The 26,017-nt window shown below is 40.5% G+C and overlaps 1 protein-coding gene across 4 annotated transcripts in view; it reads left to right on the top strand.

The window, feature by feature from the left end:
* The window catches only part of CDK6 (cyclin dependent kinase 6), a 212,262-nt gene that overhangs the window by 175,035 nt on the left and 11,210 nt on the right, over positions 1 to 26,017 (top strand). For 3 of the 4 annotated variants that reach the window (XM_014452397.2, XM_006084953.3, XM_006084952.3), the window contains exons 6-7: positions 16,567 to 16,617; positions 20,995 to 21,130. In XM_014452397.2, coding sequence (XP_014307883.1) covers positions 16,567 to 16,617; positions 20,995 to 21,130 — 187 coding nt within the window. Of the gene's footprint in view, positions 1 to 16,566; positions 16,618 to 16,727; positions 16,986 to 20,994; positions 21,131 to 26,017 lie in introns of those variants that run through there. The other variant, XM_023750713.1, reaches the window with a different exon arrangement.

The raw sequence follows: 26,017 nt of genomic DNA, 5'->3' as shown, positions 1-26,017 counted from the left end.
TTGTGGTAGCATCCTAGATTGGACGAAATACAGTAGTCTGCCTAAAAAGCAAACGTTAGTCATTTTCTGTGTATCATTGGTTTCCAATAGCTGGTTAAGTCTAGGGGTCATAAGACATTTTCAAGCACTGGAAGAGGAAACCTATTTAATTTGTGGACAATTTTAGTATAACTTAGTACGTAAGTCATGCTCCTTGGGGCATGCAAGGAATAGACTAAAGAAACTGAGGCTCAGAGTTATTAGCAAAGCCCTCTCGGGTCACAACTGATCGATGGCAGAGCAGGACTGGGGTCCGTGCCCAGCCAGGAGGGTCCACACAGGGTGTGTTGTCCTGCCTCCGTTAGAGCCCAAGCCTTACAAAGCAGGACTCAGTGAGGCAAACCCCACAGTTGCTCTGAAGCGTCCTTTTATCTGGGCTTTGGCAGAACTCCCACACAAGTGGGGAAAGGTACCAGGAAAGTTCAGCCTCAAGTGAGTGGACCAGTTAAACATGAGACAGTGAAACGTTGTTCTGTGATGGGCCGTGGGATTGGTGTGGCCGAGTTACTCAGCTGCTCCAGGCTCAGCCTGCAGACTCTTCCCTGGTATCAAGGCTTTCCTCCTTTCAGGTGCCAGGTTAAAAGGATCTGTGTTCCATTTTCAAGAAAATGTGTCCCTTGGTTACAATGCCAAGCCTGCCAGTGATCATCATGAGGTATAGATGGTCAGGAAGTAATTAACCTTTATATTAGAAAGTAAACATTTATTTGCTTAATATCTAAAATATGCCCAGAGTATTTTCTGTATCCAGAAGTAGTTTTTGAGTAAAATGTTCAGCTTCCATTTAAATCTTCAATTTAGTTAAGTGTGTGAAGCCTCATGTAACCTGACAGCCCCCTGCAGCCACATAGTCTTAAGTATAGAAGAAATACCCCAAAAAACTTTTTTAATGTCTCTATATTCATCTTCTTTCTAAGACCATAAATTTCTAGAGATGGCAGCATATATCTGGATTGTTGTTTTCATTTAACAAGTTTTATTGCATTTTTCATATTAAAAGTGATATGATAGCAAACTTTTAGAAAGTTTGATTTGGAAAACTTCAGAGAAGCAGAAAGGGGGGGGGGGTGAAAATTACCTATAACCTGCAGATAGATAACACATATCTTACCATTTTCTTTATATCCTTTTTTTCTAGTCTTTTTGATAAATATTTTTATATAATATCAATATTTTGTATTATATAAAAATACATTTAATATATTTATATTTCCAATCTTTTTAATATATGTTTTACCAAATGTAATTATTGCTGCACTTTTTTTTTCACCAAATGTTTTGCTAGTATGACTGACATTTTTGCCCTTGATGCCCTTCTCTAACAACTATGAAACCAAATGCATGGTAGATAGAGTTGTTCCGCTCTAGAGCATGTGTAATCCAAACAGATCATAATAGACTCATATGACCTCATTCTTGTTGTTATTTTTTGTTTTTTAAAAAATATATTTTATTGATTTTTCACAGAGAGGAAGGGAGAGAGATAGAGAGCTAGAAACATCGATGAGAGAGAAGCATCGATCGGCTGCCTCCTGCACACCCCCTACTGGAGATGTGCTTGCAACCAAGGTACATGCCCCTGACCAGAATCGAACCTGGGACTCTTTAATCCCCAGGCCGATGCTCTATCCAGTGAGCCAAACCGGCTAGGGCATCATTCTTGTTTTTTTTAGTTTATTTTTATTTTTTAATAATTCTTTATTGTTGAAAGTATTACATATGTCCCCTTTATTCCCCCATAACCCCCTCCACCCTGCCCCCACCCCCCACTTCAGGCCCTCACTGCCCCATTGTCTGTGTCCGTGGACCATGCATATATGCATACAAGGACCTTGGCTGATTACCTTCCACCCACCTTCCCTCCAAGATTCCATACTCTGTTCCATGATTCCATGTGTCTGGATCCACTCCGTTCATCAGTTTATTTTGTTACTTAGATTCCACATATGAGTGAGATCATGTGATACTTGCATATGACCTCATTCTTATGAATTGATTTGTTTTGTAAATAAATTAAGTATTTTGTACTGAGGCCAAAGGTTGACCTTAATATTTATTTTGTAACGTATTTTTTAATGTGCTGTGGTTATTTGCACTTAAATATATAATAGATTGCATTTAAACTTATTATGGTGGCTTGCATTTAGATATATGATAAAATAGTATCAATAAGAAATCATAATTAACAATATTGATTCCAGCTCCTACACTTACCACATACATGACTGTGTCTGTTTAAGTTACACAACTCTCCTAAGCCCCAGCTTCCTCATTTATAAAATGAGGAGAGTTATGTCTATGTTTCAGGGTTGTTTGTAACAATAGAAAAATATCTCTTACCTTTAGTTCTTATCCCATTGCATTAAGCATAGTTATCTGGCTGTGTTGGAAATTGAGAAGTAGAAATTCACAGAAGTATTACCAACAGTAAATAAGCATAGGAATAAAAGTGTTCAAACTCACCACTGAATCAGGCAAAAACACATTCTAACAACAATTTCTTGATGCATTCAGAAGTACATTTCATTTACTACAATATTTTTGGCCTCCAGAACAGCATCTGACACAATAGATATTCTCTGAAAGAAGGAAGGAAAGAACAGAATACACATCGAGCCTTGAGAAAGTCACTTAACCTCCCATGACCTCAGTTTCCGCATCAATATAAGAAAAGGCCACAGTCAAGCTCATTTAAAGGAGGAGAGGTGCCCTTATTGGCTTTACTACTATAGGTACTGAATAAGGAAACGCATTTTCCCCCATACAGGGTAGGGCACAAGTAGGATTACAGTTGTGAGTACATGAAACAGAGTTTATTCTTATTATTTATTAATTATTGTATTATTTTTCCAGACAAACAACTGTGAACCTAATTTTGCCCTAACCTGTATGTGTCATTTTCCTGACTACGCCATTTTTTTTTTAGAGAGAGGGAAGGAAGGGAGGAGAGAGAGACATTGATTTTTTGTTCCACTTATTTATGCATTCATTGGTTGTTGCTTACATGTGCCCTGAGCAGAGATCAAACCTGCAACCGTGGCGTATCAGGACGATACCCAACCAACCGAGCTACCCAGCCAGGGCCTGACTACATACATCACTTGTAAAGTTTTTTGAGCCAGCAATCTTTGAAGATAGCACAGCAGAATATCATGGATAAATTAAATTCAGAGATTTGGTCCAGTCATAGGGCCAAAACAACAGCATTGGATTTTTTTTTAATTTTTTGCATAGCTAGCTATAAGGAACCAGGGAAAGGAAATCAAGGGAGGTGGGGAAGGATAGAAGGTAATACAGTATTAATGAAAATGAATAATTTTAGAATGAGTGAGAGTTCATTATATTTGCTACTGGTTGATGGCATTACCGCTACCGAGCAGCTAATTTTGCTTCTCAGTAATTCTGCTTCATCCATATGGTTTATTATTTTTGTAGCATGTCTGTGGGACAGCAGCTGTGGTATCTGATCTTTAACAGACGAGCAGAGGTTACGTGACGTGGGTGGTTTATAGAGTGGGTCAGGAGTGTGATATCTGTTCTTTAACAGACGAGCAGAGGTTTCGTGGCCTGCTTGCCTGCACCCAGTAATTTGTTAATCAGTTACAGAGCCCACATTAGGAGCTGGATCTTCTGTCTCCTGGTTTATCCCTCTTTCCATTCCACGTGGCTAAGTGCTTCTGCCTTGTTTTAAAGGAGTCTTTTTACAGGGAAAACAACCCTCCCCAGTTCTAGAAATAGTGTCATTACCTGACAGGCTGGTCTGCCCGGATGACCATTTTCATGTTTTTTAGGAAGCCGGAGTTTAATCATTTTTTTCCCAAGAGGAAGTAGCAATAAATTGTATACCAAAAATAACGCCTGAGCTGCTAAATTCTGCTTAGTAGGTAGTTTCCCAAGGATGATCCAATGCAATGAGTCATCGCTCTAAGTGCTTATTAGCACATTATTTCTCTTTTTCACTAACCCCCGGTGCTTTTGGGTACATGTTTTTTATTTAACCTTTAAAGCTTTTCTAGGAGGTTCACAGCGTTCACACTATGAATATAAACCATCCCCCACGTGTCCCTTGTTTTTCTTCTGCTTCTACTTTTCAAATCTAGCATAACCCATGTTTTAAGAGAACAGTCTGGAGTATGACCTCAGACAAGAGTGACAGTTTCTGCAGCTGGTAGCAGCTCCATCTCATTCCCAGAAAAAACCAAATGCAGAGTAATATAAACAAATGCGTGGGATCTATACTATTAGGAAAACTATACCACTTGATTGAGAGATATAAAAGACTTACAGAGATGTAGAGAATATTTGAATACTAGAAAGATATTAGAGGAAATTGAATATTGAGACAAGGTCTTTGCAAATTAATTTATAGGTCATGCAACTCCAATCAGAATTCCAGTGGGATTTTCTAAAATGCATTTGGGAAGAGTTACATTGGTGAAAATAGCCAAGAATTTTTTGTTTGAAAAAGAAGTTATAAAGGGAAACTCCCGCCACCAAGCACTAAAATGCATTATGCAGCTACAATAATAAAAACAAATTGGTTCCAGCAGAAGAAATGACAGACATTAATGAAACAGAATAGAGAGCCAGAAAAAAGTCCCCAGTTTAGGAAGTGATGTAATTTATCATAAATCACAAATCCTGGAGGACAGAATGGCTTGTTCCACAAATGAGATAGGGTAACTGGTCAACTTATTGGAGGGGGGAAATGGTAATCTGGTTAGATTCTCTCTATTTCTCACCACAGAGCAAATAAATACTAAAAATGAAACCATAAAAGGATAAAGAAACTGGGAAATATTGATGACCCAAGAATGGAGATAGACTCTCAAAGCATGAAAAAGTCACAAAGAAAAATATTAATATATTTGACTATATTGAAAACTTTTGTTCATCAAAAAATAAAAATGCTGCAAAGTTTAAAAGCATGTGGTACTCCTGGAGAAAAATGTTTGCAATGAACTTGAAAAAGAGGTAATGTCCTTAATGAATAAAGAGCTCTTAAAATTAATTGGGAAACCACTGGCACCACCCAGTATAGTGTTACCCCTTCCCTGTCATATTATGTATATGTCACTGTGCTGAAGGGGTTTTAGGAAGAGAACACAGTTCGGATGACACGAGAGTGAACTAAATTCAGATCTCATTTTCCATTCACATATTCTTTGTTCAAAGGCGGTTTTAGGAAAGTACACATTATGCTATAAATACTTCAGGACAGTTTGTCCACATTGACACTTCCATTTCCTAAAACGAAACCCTCATTGGCCCACAGAGAGAAAAAAGGCTGGCTTTGTTAACCAGCTTTATTTCAACAAACATCCATATGGTAAGAACTTCCTCTGATGAGTCACCCACAGTTGTCAAACACCAACTTTCCTTTGTTTGACCCGGGCAGAAATAAGGTCTGTGGAAGCAAACTGCAGGAGTCTGAATCATTTAATTGTGTGTGTGTTTTCGTATCTAGATTTGCATCTGTCACAAATCCAATGTGTCCGCCATGAAAACTGCATTCTTCAAATATCACAGAAAAAAAAAATCCCATTCAAATGGATCTGTTCTGTCTAGATAGTCTGTGAAATTTCTAAGGAATGTTGTGGGCTTTGCTTCCTGTGCTAAATTGTTGAGTTATCACACATTATTGGATTTCACCCAAAATGTGCTAGATAGGAACATTATATTCATACAGGATACCAGGTGCCTTTACAATTTAGAAAGGTGGGGAAAGGAAAAGCTTACTACTGCTTCTCGTCATAAGATAAAAACTCTAAGAGGGTAGGTGGAAATGTGTGGGTACAAATAATTCTTTAAAATACAGGGTGGGACAAAAGTAGGTTTACAGTTGTTTATATAGAAAATAATACAAAAATAATACAAGAATTAATAATAATACAAGAATAAACTCTATTTCACGTACTCACAACTTTAAGCCTACTTTTACCCCACCCTACATGTCCTTGATTCTTTTCTTTATAGAGGTTTGAGTCACATTCAGTCTCAGCTTTGTTATGACTGCTAACCCCTTTCTTGTTTCTTTGCTCTTGTTCAACCGAGGACTGACTACCATATACAGTGGGGCCTTGACTTACGAGTGTCCCGACTAACGAGTTTTTTGAGATACCAGCTGTCTATCGGCCGATTTTTTGCATTGAGTTGACAGAGTAATTTGAGTTAACGAGCTCGGTCTCGGAACGAATTAAACTCGTAAGTCAAGGCCCCACTGTACAATCAGAATTCAGATCCTGCTCTGGGGTATAGTGCCTTCCTTAGTTTGTTTGAAAGAGATCTTTAGAGATACCATCTTATCCTCTTTTTTTGGAAAACAGAAAATAATTGATGTTATGTAATATTAGCTCTTAGGAGTATGTCGCCATGAAGTAGGTTTTACATTTTCTAACTTCTTTATGTATTGCTTTTGATGTCAGTCTGTCAAAGAGAGAAAACTTGAGTCAATTCACCTTGATTCACATAGCTGGTTTGTTTACTGTGGCATATGTTGCTGATTAATCTCAGCACTTTCCTGCTATACCTAGAGAGCAGTTCAGAGTCATTCTCATCCCAGCTCACAGCTTATTACCTGCTACCAGTCAATCAGATTGGACAAAATAAATTCTTGTCATTCCAGATAAGTAGGTAGCTTTACCCCAATCTCTGTTGATGGCCACCTCTTTTGATCATGTACTTCCTTCAGACCGTTACTTTAACCAGGAGGACTGTCATAGGCAGTGCTCTTTCCCTGAGCAAGATGTATATAGTTTTACCAGGCCTTTTGCTGAACGAGAGGAATAATATCTTGAATGACGGTATGTACCCTTATTACAGAGTAGCAGTGAGTTATTAGGAAAAAAGAGAATGACACCTGTCTGTTGGACCACCTTTTGTTCTTACTGTTTTGAGAGATGCTAGTCTGATTTTTTTCAAAACAGCCATTTGAAATGACAAGGATACTTTTAAAAGACTGTTCTTTTCTTAAATTTTATTTTCGATAACCTCTCGTCCTGGATATTGTGGATAGGTTGAGTAGCCATCCTAGTTTGCCTGGGACAGAGAGGCTTCCTAGGATATAGGGTTTTCAGGGTTAAAACTGGAACCATCTGGACTAGTTGGTGACCTTATTCCTGGGTGCTGTACCCGCAAATGACCAGATCTTGAGGAGCATGAGTTCTGAGATTCTCACTTACGGACCACTCCTTGTTACAGCTCTTCTTTCTATCCCTGGAAGGCACACTATGAAGAAAGGCTAGGAGTTGTGAGACAGTTATGGAGTATGGTGAGGTTCCAGTTTGGTTGAGTGATGTCTTTAGTTCACATTTCTTCTGTAGAGTGAAGGTGACTACTTAAAGCCTGACTAATTAATCTACAGCAATGATTTTGCCAGGTGTCCCTGGTAATCTCTGATAATCTATTCTGTCTTCACACACCATCACCCTTGCCCCAAATGATCTTCCAGCATGTTGTCATTAAAGTTTTTCAATACCAAGCCCAACTTAAAATGCAGTGAGCTTTACAACTGGAATTTCCATAAGGGAGAAGGACCGTCATCCGAACTCGGTGGTTATATGTAGAGACAGAAGACAGCATTCCCCAGGGTATTAAGCCTGAGATGTCTATTAAGCAGGCTTATTGCCCGTAGTGAGATGGGTGATTCCATGGGGGTCACAGACCCTGGACTTGCCTCTAGTTTCCTAGTAATTAGTAATACTAACATAAATGCTTCACCCTTGCAAGATTGCTTCTTAGGTTTGACTCAGATTTCTTTTCCTGGTTTTAGAACTTTCTTTCAAATGGAGAGTTAATACTTAGTGCTTGCTAGTGGGCTGACTTTGGGGTGAGAATGAGAATGAAAATGCAATAATATATTTAGGAACCCAGTCTTTAGAAAGTGCTTAATACATAATTTATTTCCTGCCTTAAGAACTCCCCTGAGCAGTATGATTGGAGAGCAAGAGATAAGGGAGGCGCTGGGGAGTAATGAACATGTAATTTGGCAAGAAAACTTACCAGAAAGTATATACAACAAATGCTTGGGTCCCAGAGGCAGAATGAGACAAATCATGTTTATTGCTCCTATTGGGCAAGAATATGCCAGCCCAGCTTTCTAATTTTAAAGGTTATGAAAGGTACTGTTTTAGTAACATGAGGAAGGAAGTGTTGTGGACTGAATGTTTGTGTACCTCCCAAAATTTCAGATGTTGAAGCCCTTACCCCAATTTGATAGTATTTGGAGATGGGGTTAAATAAGGTCAAGAGGATGGGTCCCACAAGATGGGATTAAGGCCCTTATAAGAGCCACCAGGGAGCTTTCTCTTTTAGCCATGTGAGTACACAGCAAGCAGGTGGTCGTCTGCAAGCCAGAAAGAGAGTCCTCACCAGACACCTTTACGTAGGACTTCCCAGCCTCCAGAGCTGTGGGACATAGATCTCTGTTGTTTTAGCCTATGGTATTTTGTTAGGGCAGCTCATGCTGACAAAGACAGGAAGAGATGGCACTGGAAGAAAAGACAATCCTTTAAGTATTTAAGAGAAGTGATTATTTCTGGCAAATGGTACTCAGTAATTGTGGAAGTGATAAAAAATGTTTTTTATCTTAATTTAATGATCAATTAGGCTTCTTTAGTCATAGATAAAGTTGACTTAAGTCAGTGAATATATTAATTTGTAAGTTTCGTAATGTTTCAGAAATGTCAAGTGGTTTGATGAGTTCTGGTTTAATTTTAATTCTCAGTCTCGGATTGAAAAATGGTGACATGTGTCTCTCTGTCTGTCTCTTTCTCTCTGTCTCTCGGAAGTTACTCATAATCCAGTAAATATGAGCCCTCTGAGGAGAAATAAATTATTCACATCTGGTACCAAGGACAAGTTAATTCAGCTATTTATTTTGAAGGAAATTACCAGACTCAGCATCCCCTGCACTGGACAGATAGGGCAGCACACTCTCTAACATGTTCATCTGGTCTTCACTGTGAGCGGCCCCTCCCTCCCCTCTTAGAGGTATTTTTTTCCTGTTGGTCTCTGTCTCAGTGAGAGAACTTCATCTCAGATTCTTCTTTTGCCCCAGTCCTTCCCTGTGTTACTCGGGCTTTTACATTTTTCCTCCCGCGCTCTTTCCCAACAGCCCTCTTCCTTTCTGGACTGGTTTTCTTCAAGTGCCTCTTTCCCCTCCACACCCTCTTTAATCCCTCACTCTGTTTTGCCTTTGCTACAGTTTTTCTCAACACTTGTCTTTCTTTGTCTTCCAAGGAGCCCATCCCTGTCATATGTGGGCGAAGTCAGCACCTAAGGGCAAAGCTCCCATCCTTTGTACCTCTTGTTGCTTCTCTGATGGTTTTGGCAAGAGTTTAGATATAGGGGACTAATTGTCAGCCAGCCCTGGTTTTAAATACCCATTATTTGCAGGCAGATCTTGTCAAGTGCCACAGACCAGTTAAAGCATAAATGGATACAACAATATAAATCAAATCCAGTTGGGTTCTAAGTGTGAGTATAGCTATTCATATATACGTATCTGTGCTTGCACTTGAATTACCCTGAAATTAAGCAAACAGGCGAATTTTGAGATGGGAAGGATAAAGGTGATGGGAAGGAGAGAAGGAAAGCTTTCTTGGTAGGAGGACCAGTAACCGTTCTTATGTATTACATGAGTGCCAGTTATGGGCAGAGTGGGCAGTAAATCCTGTGCTCTGGCTACAGAAGCAAGTAGGGGTTGGCCTTGTCCTCAGAGAGCTTCCAGTTTGTCTATAGAGACCAACAAGTAAACGAGTAATAGAAGTGGGTTAGCATAGGAGTAGGGAAGAGGAGAGGTGAACAGACTGCATGCATGCAATATATGGCAAGAACTCGTGTTCAGATTTTCTGATTTTCAAAGTAATTAGTACTCATAATATGCTAAGTACAGAATAATAGAAAAATGCAGAAAACAAACAAATTCTACATAATCTAACCTTCCAGAGGAAAGCATAAAATAGTAGTTGTATAAGAATGCCCTTTTTGTACAGACATTTTTGTTGTTGTTGTTGTTGTTTACTGTTTCATCCTAATCTGATACATCAGGTGTTTGGGAAATTCAGATCATATTAGTCAGTTATTCAGAACTTTCAGAGCACGTGTCTTCAAATAGATACTTCATTGAATATATGGTAAAATAAATATAATGTACTTTAACCATGTACTTAATTAAGCCATTTATTTTTTTAAATATATTTTATTGATTTTTTACAGAGAGGAAGGGAGAGGGATAGAGAGCCAGAAACATCAATGAGAGAGAAACATCGATCAGCTGCCTCCTGCACACTCCCCACTGGGGATGTGCCCGCAACCAAGGTACATGCCCTTGACCGGAATCGAACCTGGGACCCTTGAGTCCGCAGGCCGACGCTCCATCCACTGAGCCAAACCGGTCAGGGCTAATTAAGCCTTTTATATATTTAGGCCTAAAGCCATTTTTTTTTAGCAGTTTTTACTGACCTTTGGATTCTAATGTTTCCTGGAAATATAGCTTCTTAACTACGTTTTTTAAACAGCTTTATTAACATATAATTCACATACCACACAATTCACCAATGCAAATTGTACAATCCCATGGTTTTTACTTTAGTATATCCACAGAGTTGTGCAACCATCACCACAATCCATTTTAGAATATTTTCATCAACCCAAAAAGAAACTCCATGCCCATTAGCAGTCACTACTCATTTCCCCCCAAGGTGCCCCATCCTAGGCAACCACTAATTGATTTTCTGACTCCATAGATTTACCTCCTCTATACATACAAACAGAATCACACCATAAATACATGCTCTTTTGTGACTGGCTTCCTTTATTTAGCACAACATCCTTGAGGGTCATCCATTTGTAGCCTGTATCAGTGCATCATTCCTTTTTATGCCTGAGTGAAAAGCACCACCTTGTATAGCTCTGTTACATTCTGTGTAGCCCTTCATCAGTTGGTGGACATTTGGTTGTTTCCACTTCTTGGCTGTTATAAATTGTGCTGCTGTGTGCATTCATGTTTTTGAATGGACAATACTCAGTTTTTGTGTGGACAATACTCAGGTATGATTACCTTTTTTGCATGGTTTTCATTCTCAGATTTCATAAGTATTGTTTTATACACTATAATAAAGGAACAAGTTTAAAACTAAGTTAATTATCTCCCATGGGGACAAGGATTATTATGGTAGTATGTACTATATAGATGTATATTTATTTATAGATATTTATATTTTAATATATTTGTATTAAAATGTATAACATAATTTAAATATCTGTATAGTATATATTAAGGCCACATGTTATTTAATACATATTTTTGGAGAGTGGCTTTCTCCCAGCATCTAAAGCAGCCCTATGTGCTTAATGAGTGATCACTGAGTTAGTGTTTACAAAATAAATCAATTAATTGATTTTTTGCTTAATCTGTTTACTTAAATAGGTGGTATTGGAAGGTAATAAATATTTTTAACAGATATCAGCTCTAGAACTGAACATGGGAGCAAGTATAAAAGAGTAGACATTCCCTAGGTCAGTGGTCAGCAAACCGCGGCTCGCGTGCCACGTGCGACTCTTTGGCCCCTTGAGTGTGGCTCTTCCACAAAATACCACGTGCGGGCGCGCACGTACAGTGCGATTGAAACTTAGTGGCCCATGCGCAAAAGTCGGTTTTCTGCCTGGGCGAGTCTATTTTGAAGAAGTGGCGTTAGGAGAAGTGGGGGTACGTTCGCTGAGGTCGACCCCTCAGATTGAGGACGTTTTTAGCAAAGGCCAGCTTAGGAGTACCCTAATTAAGTTAATAACAGTGTACCTACCTATATAGTTTAAGTTTAAAAAATTTGGCTCTCAAAAGAAATTTCAATCGTTGTACTGTTGATATTTGGCTCGGTTGACTAATGAGTTTGGCGACCACTGCCCTAGGTCATATTTTTCAAAAGGTCATTTTATGAATATGGAAAATTCCTCTTCTAATCAAGAAACATAACAGCTAAAACATAGCTGCAGGTCAAGTGCAAGTTACAGAGGTGTTCTATAGGGTGATCTGTGACTTCCTCTTCTTCTCAGTACAATGAAAGTATTATAACTATACGGAATCTGTCATCTTCCATTCTGCATGAATCATTTCCTTTCTATAACAGACACATCAGCATATACTTCTCATCTGCTAGAAAACATACCCTGCTTCTGAATGTTGTTTTCCACTGTTTATTGAGATTGTGAGGGATAGTTATATGTTCTTTTTGTTGTTTGTTTAGAAAGCCATGTCATCTGAAACTTAGTTCCTTTGTAATTTGAAAATTCTCTTCACTGATAAAAGAGTTTTTAGCTAAATAACATGCAGAAGAAAAAGTTAGACTGCCAATTCAAAATTAATTAATCCTTCTTGGAAATTTTGACATTTTTTCTTTTCTTGGTGATAAAGGTGTAGGACTTGTAACAGGTGCAGAGAATATATAGTGAGCTCAGAGGAAGTCTTGAATATGACTTGGACACCCACCATATGGTGACTAATGGCCCCTTCCTTTCTTGTTCACCACATGAAAACTTTACGTTATCATCTGTGTATAACGGTGGCCAGGAACAAAGGAGATACCTACCATGTATGAGTGTGAAAAAGTGTGTGGGTATTTGGTTGCCACTTGCTAGTAGGTCTACTGTAAACTGGACATTTTACAGGTGAAGCAGATATGTTCAAAGAGGCTACGAGACTTTCCTAACATCCTCCAGGGAGAACTGGCTGGAAGGGGTTCACACACAGGATGTCCATCACCAAAGTGTATGCCCTTCCCCAAGTCAACAAATATCCTAAAAAAATCAGCATATTAAAGGCATGGAAAACATTAAGGCTTATAAACTCTCACAAATTCAAAAAAGCCATGGGGGAAATCCTTGCTAAAAACCCCCAATCACCATACTTGTTTTGGCATGACTGTGCCTAAGGTGATCTGAGAAGAGAATTGACTTTGCTATAGTTTGAAATGAATGCGATCTTGCTATTATATTTTACAATAATCCCCTTTTAGTTAGGAAAAATGCTTATATGTATAAATGAAAAATGTATTTCTTTCATAGAGTTTATCTTATCAGCATTAACTAGTATCACGTATAATGGTGAAGGAAAATACTTGAGGAAAATGCTTGGAAATAACCTAAAATTCTCTTTCATAAAAACTTATAGCAATGTTCAATTTCAGGTATTTTCCCCCAAATATTGTTTATTTTGTCAAATAAATTGCTTTCAAAGGGTAGGATGGTAAAGACCTTCCAGTAGGTTCCTCTGTAGTTTATGTGAGAATTCCAAATAGAAAGAGGCTCGGGGCCATGAAAGACAGAAGGGGGGGGGGGGGGCGGGGCGGGGGTTAATGCGATAGAATGGAACAGCCTCAAAGAGTGAGTGTGGAGAAAATCTTCCATAGAAAAAGGAGGACCATAGTGAGGTGAACAGAAAAGAAATGGAGGTATAAAATTAGAAGTGAGATTCATGACATTTAGATTCAACAAAGGTCTTTATCAGATAATGTTTGTGTACCATTACCCAAGCATTTGGTTAAACTACTGGAAAGTCATTTATAGTAAGTAATTGTAGTTTTTGATATAGCAAAATGCACAAAAGTTCCTGACTTTTAAGTCTTGTCCTGTATAATAAAAGGATTTTTAATGTGTTTCTCCAGTCAAAGCAATTGCACAGTCTTTATTTGGGAATGTTTTTTGGTAGGTGTAATCTTTCCATTTCATTATTGAACCCCTCCCCCACCCCCTAAAAGAAAGTGTGTATATAAGGAAGAAATATTTTTTAAAACAGTAAAAATAGGCTTCAAATTTACTACTCTGGGTAGAATATCTCTATTGCTAATTTTATCTTTATATAATTAGTTAAAAAGAATTAGTGAGTGTGTCACCTGTGAGGAGGTTTATGTCTAAAACCAGACAAGATGGGATAGCTTAGTGGATTCTTTCCCTGCAATGATTTGGAAAAAATGCATGGCTTTTTATCTTTTATGAGCCTCTGTCTCGTGGTATGTAATTGAACATTCCTCTCCCGTCTTCAGTCTTCATGCAGGGCCTCTAGAAAGATTTCCAGCAGGGGCACATTTTAGACAGGGGGAAGAAACAGTTCAGAGTTATTTTGGACCTCCTCAGCTTGTCTCTCTATCTGGCCATCTCTCTCTCTCAGTCTCAGTCTTTCACTGTCTTTTATTCGCCTCCCCATGCCCCCCCCCCAACTTGGCTCCTTCAACCCTCTACTTCCTTCCAGCTCAGCTCTATGTCATGGTAATTACCAGCCAAGACCAACTCATGCATGTGTGTGCTTTAGCTGAATCATTCTCACAATTATAAAATTATTCAAGGCAGTAGAACTGTTCTCACCACTACCCAAAGAATATAATCAGCCCTGGCCGGTTTGGCTCAGAGTATAGAGCATCGGCCTGCGGACTAAAGGGTCCCGGGTTCGATTCTGGTCAAGGGCACATGCCCAGGTTGCAGGCTCGATCCCCAATAGGGGACGTGCAGGAGGCAGCCAATCAGTGATTCTCTCTCATCATTGATGTTTCTGTGTCTCCCTCTCCCTTTCTCTCTGAAATCAATAAAAATATGTAAAAAAAAGAATATAATCAAAGATTATGTTCATATTTGTCCACCTGAAGTATACCATAAATTATATGAATTAAAGGATATTTAACTCAGCTAACCTGAGGAAGGAGGAAATATTCAAAATAATATCAATGAAAATACAGCCCTTGTTTCTTCATTACGTGGTGCACACAGCTCAGAGACCTGATGCAGCCAGACTTTTTCCCTCAGAGCCCTATTTCAAAACAGAATGTGTCACACACAGCCCCTGGAGCAGTCTTACTCTCACTTCTTCATACTCCACCCTAGCACACCCAAGAGTTCATCCTGTTGGAAGGTTTCATCCTTCCTCTGAATCCATTATACCTTTCCATGTTCCTGACCCTCTTTCATAAAACTGGCTCATACAAAATATTCAGAATTCTCAGCCAGGAAGTCAGTAGGTGGTTCTTGGAGTTTGATCACGTTTGTGTCCAACTACTGGGTCAGGTGAGAATCCTGGTTCCAGTTTGGCCTCTGCCCCATTTCCATTGTCTTGTGACTGTGTTGTTTACATGCAAAGATCCATTCTTTAGGGGTTAATTTTAGCCAGAGTTCAGTGGTTTTATATAAGTCAAGCCAACCCACATGTGCTACAAAGCCAAGTTATCAGACCTCAGAGTCACATGCCAGATCTTCCTCAGGTGGCAAAAGTCGTTCTGATCTGTACGCTGAATTGCTGCCTCCACGTCTTGTATTCCCATAGCAGGTTTTGCTAAGTATTCACAAAAGCGTGGTTATGAGTCAGACTTTCACTTGCCGCTCTCTGTATTAAAGGAGGCCATGCTGGTGGGCCAGCTCTCATTCCTGGATGGCAAGCACCTCCGGCCCTGGCAGCATGGGGGACTACATGACTTGAAAGTTCTCTGCTAAAACATCTAGGCAGAAGTAAAAAAAAAAAAAAATGTAGCAAGCATTTGCTTAAATGCATAATGGAACCAGCAAAAAATATTAGAAATATTGTCAAGGGGCAAAAACAAAAGGGAGCTGGAAACTAAAAGAGTGAGGGTGTGAGCCAGGGCTGCTGCTGAGCTTCAGGCTTGGGTTTCCGTGTCCACCCAGGAAAGAGAAGGTCTAATGCCTTTGCCCAGGAATGACATTCATTCAGATTGTTCTGCCTGGTGTGCTTCCCAAGAGCCATGGCTAATATAGTATGTACTTTAGATTCCTCCATGATGCTCAAAGGTAGTTTCACCCATGCCTCTGTGGATACGTCTTCATAGGGGGGTGGGGGGGGGGCGCCGCTGGCATGGTGACAAAGCTACTCTACGAGCTCATCAGATTGAACTGGTGCTCTCTGTTCTCTCTGGGCTTGCTGACCAGGCACAGCCAGTGAAATGCTCAGTGTAGGCAATGGGGGCTGTGTGTTCACAAACACCTCTGAAGTCCAGAGTTAGGGTTTTGAACTTGTAATGCTCATCTGCCATAATATTGGGAGAAAGGGAAGTGGTACAATCAGCAACCCAGAGGTAGCTCACCACAGCATGTGGGACAAGTGGAAGGAGAGAGACTCACGAGGAAGTATTATGATTGCCTGCCTAGTGGTGAGGAAAGGCTGCTCTGAGGAGGATCTGACCAAAATCAGTTGGAAAGAACACCACATACCCCTGGTTTGAGAGTAGGACAGTGACCTGCTCCACCTATCATAGAGTTAAGTGGAACTTTGCAGCCAAGGCCTGTGTGTGATGGTGGCACTGCTGTTCCAGTGACCGTGAGTAGGATTGTCATGATTATGAAACATGGCCACCGGGCACCACCAGTTATTCATGAGAGGTTCTTGCCGTAAGTGACATTCAAGAAATGTCTCGATTCCTTACTTCCCCACCCTTACAGAATATTTTGTTTCTTGTTAAACAATGATGACAACTATGATTGAAATGAACCTGAGAAAATTCGTATGTTTAATATGTATCTTTATTCTTGTAGGCCTCTTTTTCGTGGAAGTTCAGATGTGGATCAACTAGGAAAAATCTTGGAGTAAGTAATAACTGTAATTTTACACCAGTGCCCGTAGCATTAGAACATTCACGGTGACTTTCCTCTGACGTTCACATAATGCGTTTATCTCTTGTCTTTCCTGCCCCAAGCTGCTGCCGCAGACAGTGTTACTATTTGTGTGGTGAGTGGGGACACGGTAGACCTGCTGTTTTATGCAGAGCCCGTCATGACGGGTGGCCTGACCGCTCTGCTCTGGAGGCTTGTATGTTGCTCGTGTGGATTGTTGCACTGCTCCTCTTTCTTTGCTTGGCTGACCTCCTGTTCTTTAGTTCAGGTGTGTTGCCTGCCTGGGGTCATTTCAGATGCATCCACCATCAGAAGTAGGTTGCTTGGTGGCCTGGTAACCCATCCTTGCCCACTGGGCTTCCTGTCCCCATTGAGTATCCTTTAGTCATCCAGGTTGGTTTGGCATTATTTTCCTGACGAAGAATGGTGGGCGACACAATCCATTTTTCTTTGGAGCACTGCGATAGGAAATGAGAATCCTAGGTTCTAATCCTATGTCTGTGGCTAAATAACTGTAATCGTGAGTAAGTCATTTAACATACCCTAAAAAGAGCTTCCACGGTGCCTGCTACGTAGTAAATGCTTTTAAAATGTTAGCTGTTTTTATCATTCGTTATTAATTGTTTAACCATTTTGTTCCTCAACTTCTTTACCTGAGAAATGAAACTTTGGGCTTAAATTTTCTTTACGTTCCCTTCTTGTGCTTCAATTCCTTGGTTCCAGTTGTCTGTTACATAGCTCCTCGCTGATTTGCAGAGTTCCATTCATGTCTGCATGTGTGCATGTGAAGGTATGGATGCTTTCATGTATCTAGAATGTAAAAAGGGGGGTGCTTTTCTTCTCACAAAGCATGCAGTATGGCATCCTTTGGGGATTTGTGCATTTGCCAAGTCCCATCAAAATTGGGGTGGAGTAGGAAGAAAGTGGGAGTTGTAGAACACATAAAAAAGCCCTGATCATTGGTCTTTGACATTTTCTAGGAATCCTGGTGATTTTTATGATATTTATAGCCTGTAAAACTGGGGAGAAGTACCCCTGGAGAAAAGGATTCTATTTTAACCCCATCTATCCAAGCATGACTGCTTAAAACAGTTGGAACACAACCGGAACCTGACTTTGTTCTTTGGGTAACTGGAAACAGCTCCCGTAGACATCTGTTAGCACCAGTGCCACTGCTGAGTCAGGACCCGGTGGCTTTGAGGTCTGAAAAACATTTGCTCGTTTTATTGTCGGTGGCTGCCTGGGTCCAAGGCAACTGCCACAGCTGCTGCTCCTACTGCTGCTTCTGAACACTTTGTACGATGGGTGGTGCAGGACAGAACTGGCTTCTGAATGTCCAGTTCTTTGTCATTGAGTGATGAACTCCATCTACTCTTCCCATCACTGTTGAATATAGTTGGTGTGTATGTGATTTTTAAGAGGGACGTGGGAAAGTCAGACCCTCTGTGGGAAGGAAAGCAGCTTGCCAGGCAGTGAAGCCCTTCACCTGCTTTCCCTACTGACACCACCTGGGCACCTGGGCTACCTCCAGCACTGATGTCTGCGATCTTGTTAACATTGTTGGTGCCCCTGAGTATAACGTAGCCAATGAGATGGACCAGGAGCAACCTTTGCTCAGCCTGTTTGACTTGCTTCCATGGGAAAGCCGGTTCCACCTTTGGCAAAGGCCTGAGATCCTAGGTTGCAAGCAGAAAAAAGCCATGAAGTCCTACATGTTCTATACTCTTAGGTTTTACTTCTTCGTTGTTTCCTCTAACTGCAGTTATTACTTTGGCGTAGAGAAAAGGGACAATACTGCACCCTAGTGTCACTTCTCAAGTACTTGAAAAATGATTTCTGTCCCCACCTTCACTGCCAATTAGAGGTTTTGTGCTCTGTCATTCTTTCTGGTACAAATGTCAACTTTTAAGGCTTATATTCAGCTGTCCAAATACTGAAATTTGATGCAGGCACTTTTTAACGGGCCTATCGGAATTTCACCACACTCACATATGGGCCATAAAAGCTCATACTGTATGAAACTGAATTTTTAAAGAAAGTTATATTCACATTCTCTTCAAGGGGGGAAAAATGTTGGTGTTTAGGAAGATTTATACTTTCAAAGAACAGCAAGTACTTTGAAAGTGAAACTGAATGCTTTTCGCCTGTGGCATTTTGGAGCATTTTTAAGACCAGAGTCATCGTTAACTAGAACCAAAATATTGGGTTTGGAATAAGGAGAATTGGGTTCACTCCAGGCTCTGTGGCTAAACTCACTATATGTGGCTTTAGCAGTCTATTTCATTCCTGTAACTCAGTTTCCCCATCTATAAAACAGAAATAGTAATACCTGAATAGTAGTGGTAATACATGTCATGGGAGGTTGTTAGAGGCATCAGGGGAGGTGATAAACTTACAAACACTTTTAAAAGTTATTTATGTAAACATGTATATAATTATATACTACATATACATACAGAGTCCCTATTTTTCGGAGGGCTTTTGGCATTCAGCTGCCCATATTGCCAGATTTAACTCAATATAAATATATTGAAAGCTGCAAATAAAAAGATTTTAAATTATTACTAATAGTTGTTGTAACCAGTTTCTAGGTAACTGACTGGTGCTGGTATGCAAATATATTAATATAAAAATGGCTAAAAAATAAAAGTGAATGAAAGGAAAATTTTGAAGTTCTTTAATAAGCATTCTTCTTTTCTTCCTCTCCCATTCTCATACATATTTATTTTCTTTAATAATTTGTAGTGAGGTGTTTTTCTTCTTTGTACTCTTATTCTAGATCTTGCTATTAAGCAAATTTTGTATAGTTGCTATTTCCATTCATTTGTTCCAGTAAATATGTCCCTGACTCTGTCTTTATCTGCCTCGATAACATAGCTCTCCCAGCATATCCTACAGAGGCAGGATTGTCTTTGCCCAGACGCCCGCCGATGAGTACAGTTATGACACACTGTCTGCTCTCCCCAGGGGAAGTCTAGGACCTGGGCTTCATTTAGGTGAGAGAAGGGGAACAAAGCCCTATAGAGATCCTATGACATTTAGCACCACATCTTCCTGAAACTTTGAAATCCATTCAGAACTCACCCCTCTGGGCCTTAGTCCCAGCGAGGGCAGGCCAAGAAGACCCTATGCAGGCAGGCCAGCAGCATTTCTAACTGTAGTTTAAATCGTTTGTCAGTATTTGAATAGTCATAGATTCTGTTCACTAAATTATAATTTTTTCGTTTAGAATTAATCAGTCTATGTGAGACATAAGTTTTTGCATCCCCTGATTTCCTTTGTTCAAATCTACTTAACTGCCTATATAAACACTATAAATAAGATCTACATAATGTATATTATGTTGTTTAAAGCCACTGATCTACAATATTTCTGAAGAACCTTAAATTATGCGTTGCTAGAACTCAAGCAGTTCCTATGTTAAGGTGGTAGTGCCAACACATTTTAGATTAATGTTCCCTCTTATGGATAGTAATAATGGGTAATGTATTGATGTTGACAAGTACTCATTGTATAAAAAAGACACTGAAATTCATAGAAGTTAAGCAATTTCTCCGTACCTATCCATAAGTGGCAGGTGTAGAATTTGAACCCAGATCTGCCTATTTCCAAAGCCTGTGTTGTTTTTACATTATTTGATGCTCTGTCCACATTTCTGGACTCAGAATCATTTTCAGGGAAAACATAAATGAATACTGTTTTTATTTATTTGCTCACTTTGGAATACCTTGAAGTAGTTATGCAATAAAAACATATAAATTAATTTTGATGTTAAATTATAAAATAGTGTTTGCATAACACAGGACGAACATACCTTTCAGCCTCTTCTTTTTGTCTGATTCTAATGGATGTAGTTGGGGAGTTAATCTTTAACCAAGATTATGTGTTAAGAAATGATGCTACATGAGCATCATAAAAGCAGGTCGATACCAAAGTGCTTGATCAGAACACAAAAAGCAATCTTAGGCATAAAGGAAAATGTTCTGTGCCCATGTGGGTCTACTTTTAATATATAGGTCCTGCCCTGTCAGTATGTCAGGGCTTATTGGTAATAGAATATTTTCCATTTCTTCATTATCTCTTCTGTTTACTGTCTGCTTCCAGAGGAATCTCTTATCTCTTCCCAGCGAATTTTACAATTCTCCTGTGAGATTACCCTCTACCCATGATCACCGTATTGCAGCTGAACAGAGAGAAATGAGCATCCTGCCAGTCATACAAGTGAGGGGCTCCAGGGCTCTGTGCCCCCCGTGCCTGCCCCTTAGACTTTACCTTCGTCTAGAATTTGGTGGGAAAATAGCTTCTGCGTAGCAGCAGATGCTGATGTTCACATGTGGTTTTCTTTTGTAGCGTAATTGGACTCCCAGGAGAAGAGGACTGGCCTAGAGATGTGGCCCTTCCCAGGCAGGCTTTTCACTCAAAATCTCCTCAACCTATTGAGAACTTTGTAAGCGACATTGATGAACAAGGCAAAGACCTCCTTCTGGTAAGTTCAGGCGATGCAGAGTTGACCTGCACTGTGCTGATGAGAGACTTGCCCTGTCCTCTCCAGGTGGTGGGAACAGCATCAGTTCAGCATCACGTGCCACAAAGGCATGAGCCGCAATCTCTCTGCAGCTCTCCTTCCCATACCTAGACCGGAAGGAGTCAGTGCTCCCGTTCTGTAGGGTATTCTGAATTTCAGATACAGACGTAAGAGTCTATAGGTCTTTTTTTTTTTTAATATATTTTATTGATTTTTTACAGAGAGGAAGGGAGAAGGATAGAGAGTTAAGAAACATCGATGGGAGAGAAACATTGATCAGCTGCCTCCCGCACACCTCCCACTGGGGATGTGCCCTCAACCAAGGTACATGCCCTTGACCGGAATCGAACCTGGGACCCTTCAGTCCACAGGCTGACGCTCTATCCACTGAGCCAAACCGGTTAGGGCAGAGTCTATAGGTCTTAGTAGAAATGTTGTGCTTCAGCTCTGGGTGGGCACAGCCAGTGGTTGGCATGTCTGCAGAGCCATTGATGTTCCCAGTAGAAACTCACTCCATCTTCCCCTGATGGTGGCTCATTTTCTGATGCTTAGGCAATGGTTCCCTCCACTGCCAAGTTACGAATAAGGACAGCTAAACTTCCTCCCCACTGTTTATTCCTACGGCCTGTATCCTTTGAAATAAATTAATTAGAAGTCAGAATATTTGCCTAGACAAATTCTCACAATATATACAGACTTGCCGACTCATCTGCTATTTAAGACAATTTTTGCTTGATTTCAATAACACAGGCAAGTACTGACATTACCTTAAGAAAAGGGGGTTTGATGGGCTGTTTCATGTGGCCTGGAAATGGGAAGCCATTCAGAGTATAAGTGCTCTGTCTCTGTCCTGTGCATCACCTGCTCTTGGCACCTCTGCTTTTCTCTGCCCCGAATGCCTTTTCTCCACCTCATAGATTCTTTTCAGTTGCACTGTCTGGTCCTTTGACTATCAGAACTTCAAATAACTCATGGATTCTTCCAGCTGTAACCCCCACTGCTAGCATTTGCCCTGTCAGTATTTCCTACATCAGATTCCGAAAAGGAAGAAAGAATCTGACTGACATACCTTACCTCTTTGCCAGGCTGCTGGTCCCGTCAGCTGTGCTGGGAAGGGGTAGGGATTGTGGTGTATAAAATACGGCCACCATAGGCTTTCCTTTTCAGCAGGAACTTTGAATGACAGACAGTGTCACCTGCTCATTTAGGGTGCCCCCCTAGCAGTGGTGGCTTTCAAAGTCAGACAACACACTAGTGCTAGACTGGGAAAGCAGCAGGAGACAAAGAAGAAAAATGAACAAAGACACGTACCAAAGAGAGAAGGAAGAAGCAAGTTGAGGAATAAGAAGCAGAACCAGTGACATCGGGACTAGGGGAAACTTAGGCATAAAGCATAATATCCACAGGCGTTCAGGGAAAGGACAGCCCGAAACCACACAGCTCAGAACTGTCTGAAGCTGCTGGGAGGACCCAGGCTAGAACTAGAAAGCAGAAGATGGGCCACTTGGTGCAAGATAGGCAGCCGTGCCCCCAACAACACCCATTGCCTCTATTGGAAATCATTTACTAGGAAAAGTGAAGACTGTGTTAGAAAGTTTGTGTTATTTAAGAAACGGTTAACATTTGGAAGTTTAGCATGTTAAATTATTCTTCATTTTCATCTGGGAAAAAAAGGTTGACTTTATATCATGCCTCAGTCATATATGTATGGACATGTATACAACATTTATAAATGCTCTTATATACATAAAAGGGTGGGCGAAAACACGTTTGAGTTGTGAGTGACATTCTTTTGAGTTAGTAAAGCTATTGTCATCATAACCTGCATGTCTTTTTCCATATGAGCAACTGTAGACCTACTTTTCCCCACCCCTGTATATAAGACAATGCAGGGGGAAATTATTTTTAACAACTGAAATCGACACATCTTTTCGAGTTTTGTCCCCTTGGTTATGGTTAACTTGGGAGGCTAAATACTTATTCCAAATATGATGCTTTTGCTGAAAAAAAAAATGTTGGAGTTTCTGCTATCTAACTGTTTTCAGAGCCTGAGGCACTTTTTTTTTCTGTCATTGTCTTTAGTCTGCTTTTGCTGCATAACAAATAACAAAACAAAAAAATACTAGCATATAACAGTGAGCATTTCTTCCTTGCTCATGGGTCTGCAGATTGGCAAGGCAGCTCTCCTCCTGCCTTCAGGTCAAGTACAGGCCTTTCCATGAGCCTTATTCTGGGGCCCAGGCCAGAGAGGCTTCAGCTCCTTGGAGCATGTTTTTCTCCTGGGAGAAGGTGGATGCTCCCAAAAGGGCAAGCAGAAGCATGAGAAGGCCCTGAAGGCCTAGGCTCGGAAAGCCTCCCTGCTCCTTCTGTCCTCATTCCACTGGCCAGAGCAAGTTCCATGGCCAAGGCCAACCTTGGGAGAGGAAAGAATGCTCTCACCGTGGAGGGAGGGAAGGGAAGAAAGGGAATATATGCTGGAAAAGTGCAGATCCTCTTAAGTAAGTTGTAATTTCAAACACTCATAAGCCGGTGTTTTGAGGAAGTAAATTAAATGTTCTTACAGAAACAATATTATGACATGAGATTTTTTTAATACTCAGGCCAGCCAGTTGTGCCATTTGGGGTAGAGCAATAATAGATCTTAGCCATCTTTCCCAACACTATTTCTATAGGACATAATGTATTAAGACTTGAAATTCTCACACACCCCCACATGAGGCTAAGGAATTCTCCTCCTCTCTCCCCTCTTTCCAGCTCTAAGCCATCAGTATAACTGTGGGAACAGGGCTTCCTCCCAGAGGAGCCTCTAGGGACGTCTCTGTATCTTGAACACATTCCCACAACTTTTTTTAAAATATATTTTTATTGATTTCAGAGAGGAAGGGAGAGGGGGGGAGAGATAGAAACATCACTGATTGGCTGCCTCCTGCACAACCCACACTGGAGATCGAGCCCACAACCCGGGCATGTGCCCTGACCGAGACTCGCACTGTGACCTCTTGATTCATAGGTCGATGCTCAACCATTGAGCCACACCGGCTGGGCTCCACAATTTTTTATTTCTTCTTTTCTATGTTCTGGGGATTAAACTGGCTGCTTCTTTTTCTAATGCCACTACCTAACTTTCTTCTTCTTAGACTCTGGAAAGAGAGAGCTGTCTCAAGAATTTTGCCCCTACTCTCCTGTCCTTTGGGAATTCGTCCCTTCCTTGTAAAGCTTTTCTCAAAATGCTTGTTGCTATTAGAGACAGTAGAACCGTTCTGTGAACGAGCTCCTTCCTCTGCTTGTCCTTCTGCTCTTGGTTTTCAGAAGACACTGTGAGGAGGCTAGTACCCATGGACTGGTAGGGAGCTCAGGATAAGCAAGATTTCTGGGGACTCAAAAATTCGCCTGAAGTTATATGTAGTATTTTCTATGTGTACATGGTTTCCTATGTCAATCACGTTTAACAGAGCTCCTGAAGAGCAGAAACCCAGATTAAACGGAAGTGGTCTTCATAGCCATAATAACGTTAAGTCTTTAGATTACATAGAAGACTCAAATACATAGACATGTCAGATACCCAGCTCACTGCAGTGCATCTTGCCTCACAGAGATGGAAAAGCTGTTATAGCTTCCCTGCGACTTGTGAACTCCCAGGGCAATGCTTGCCACCTGCTGGGTACTCCTGCGGTGTTGGTGGAAGGAAAAGTGTGGACTTGAAGAACAAGATTGCTTGGGGTTGGATTGGAAATGGACTGAGATTAGGGAACTTTTCTGGCTAATTGATTAGGAATCAACAGTTTGGGGATGGAGATCGCTGCTCCACGGGTTCACCTTTTCCTCCTTTCACTTTCTTTTTTTTTTTTTTTTTTTAAATATATTTTATTGATTTTTTACAGAGAGGAAGGGAGAGAGATAGAGAGTTAGAAACATCGATGAGAGAGAAACATTGATCAGCTGCCTCCTGTACATCTCCTACTGGGGATGTGCCCGCAACCCAGGTACATGCCCTTGACCGGAATCGAACCTGGGACCTTTCAGTCCGCAGGCCGACGCTCTATCCACTGAGCCAAACCGGTTTCGGCATCCTCCTTTCACTTTCTACCTGCACTTTGAGTTCACAGCCTGGAATAGAGTTTAGAGACTTGAATTGAATCTAACGGATTCCTTCTGGGGATGCTGCTAGCCCATATGGCACTTTGATGTGAATTAGAAGGAAGGCATCCCTCTGCTGGGGCAGGGTGCATGGCTGGCTAGTAGATTAGGATAATTAGCATCTAGATTTTAGCCTGACACGCCTCCTCCTTGATAGAGAAAGCCTTTATTTCCTGGCTTGACATGTGTTTGTTTTTTTTGTTTTGTATTTTATTTTAGGAATTTGTCAGAAACTGTTTTGGTTTGGAGAGCAGTTCAGTAATTACCCTTTACACTTGAACAACACCTTGCCATTCTCTGCTCATTGACAAACCTTGTAGGAAGACTTCAGATATAGGGTGAAGTCTCTGACTATGGCACAAAGTTTGCTAGCATTAGAAAAATCACAACCTAAAGAAAATGACATGCCTACAATAATAATAATAATAATAATAATAATAATAATAATAATATATATTTTAAAGGACCTGGGTGGGTTGTAGAGAAATTCTGGGTAGTAACAGTCCACAGGCAACCCAAAAGGTGTTGCCTTTTTCTGAGGGGCAGTTTATACATTAAGGATATATATAAAATGAGAACTGTCTACAGCAAGCATGTCAAACTCGCGGCCCACGGGCCGCATACAGCCCACAACAAATATTTTTGTGGCCCAGCCAATATAATGGCATGTAAGGAACATTTTAATAAAAATTTCATAACTTAATTTTTACA

The sequence above is a fragment of the Myotis lucifugus genome, unplaced genomic scaffold, assembly GCF_000147115.1.
Source record: "Myotis lucifugus unplaced genomic scaffold, Myoluc2.0 scaffold_15, whole genome shotgun sequence".
Classification (NCBI taxonomy): Eukaryota; Metazoa; Chordata; class Mammalia; order Chiroptera; family Vespertilionidae; genus Myotis; species Myotis lucifugus.
Note: the sequence above shows the minus strand (reverse complement) of the source record. Positions and strands in the feature narration are given on the sequence as shown.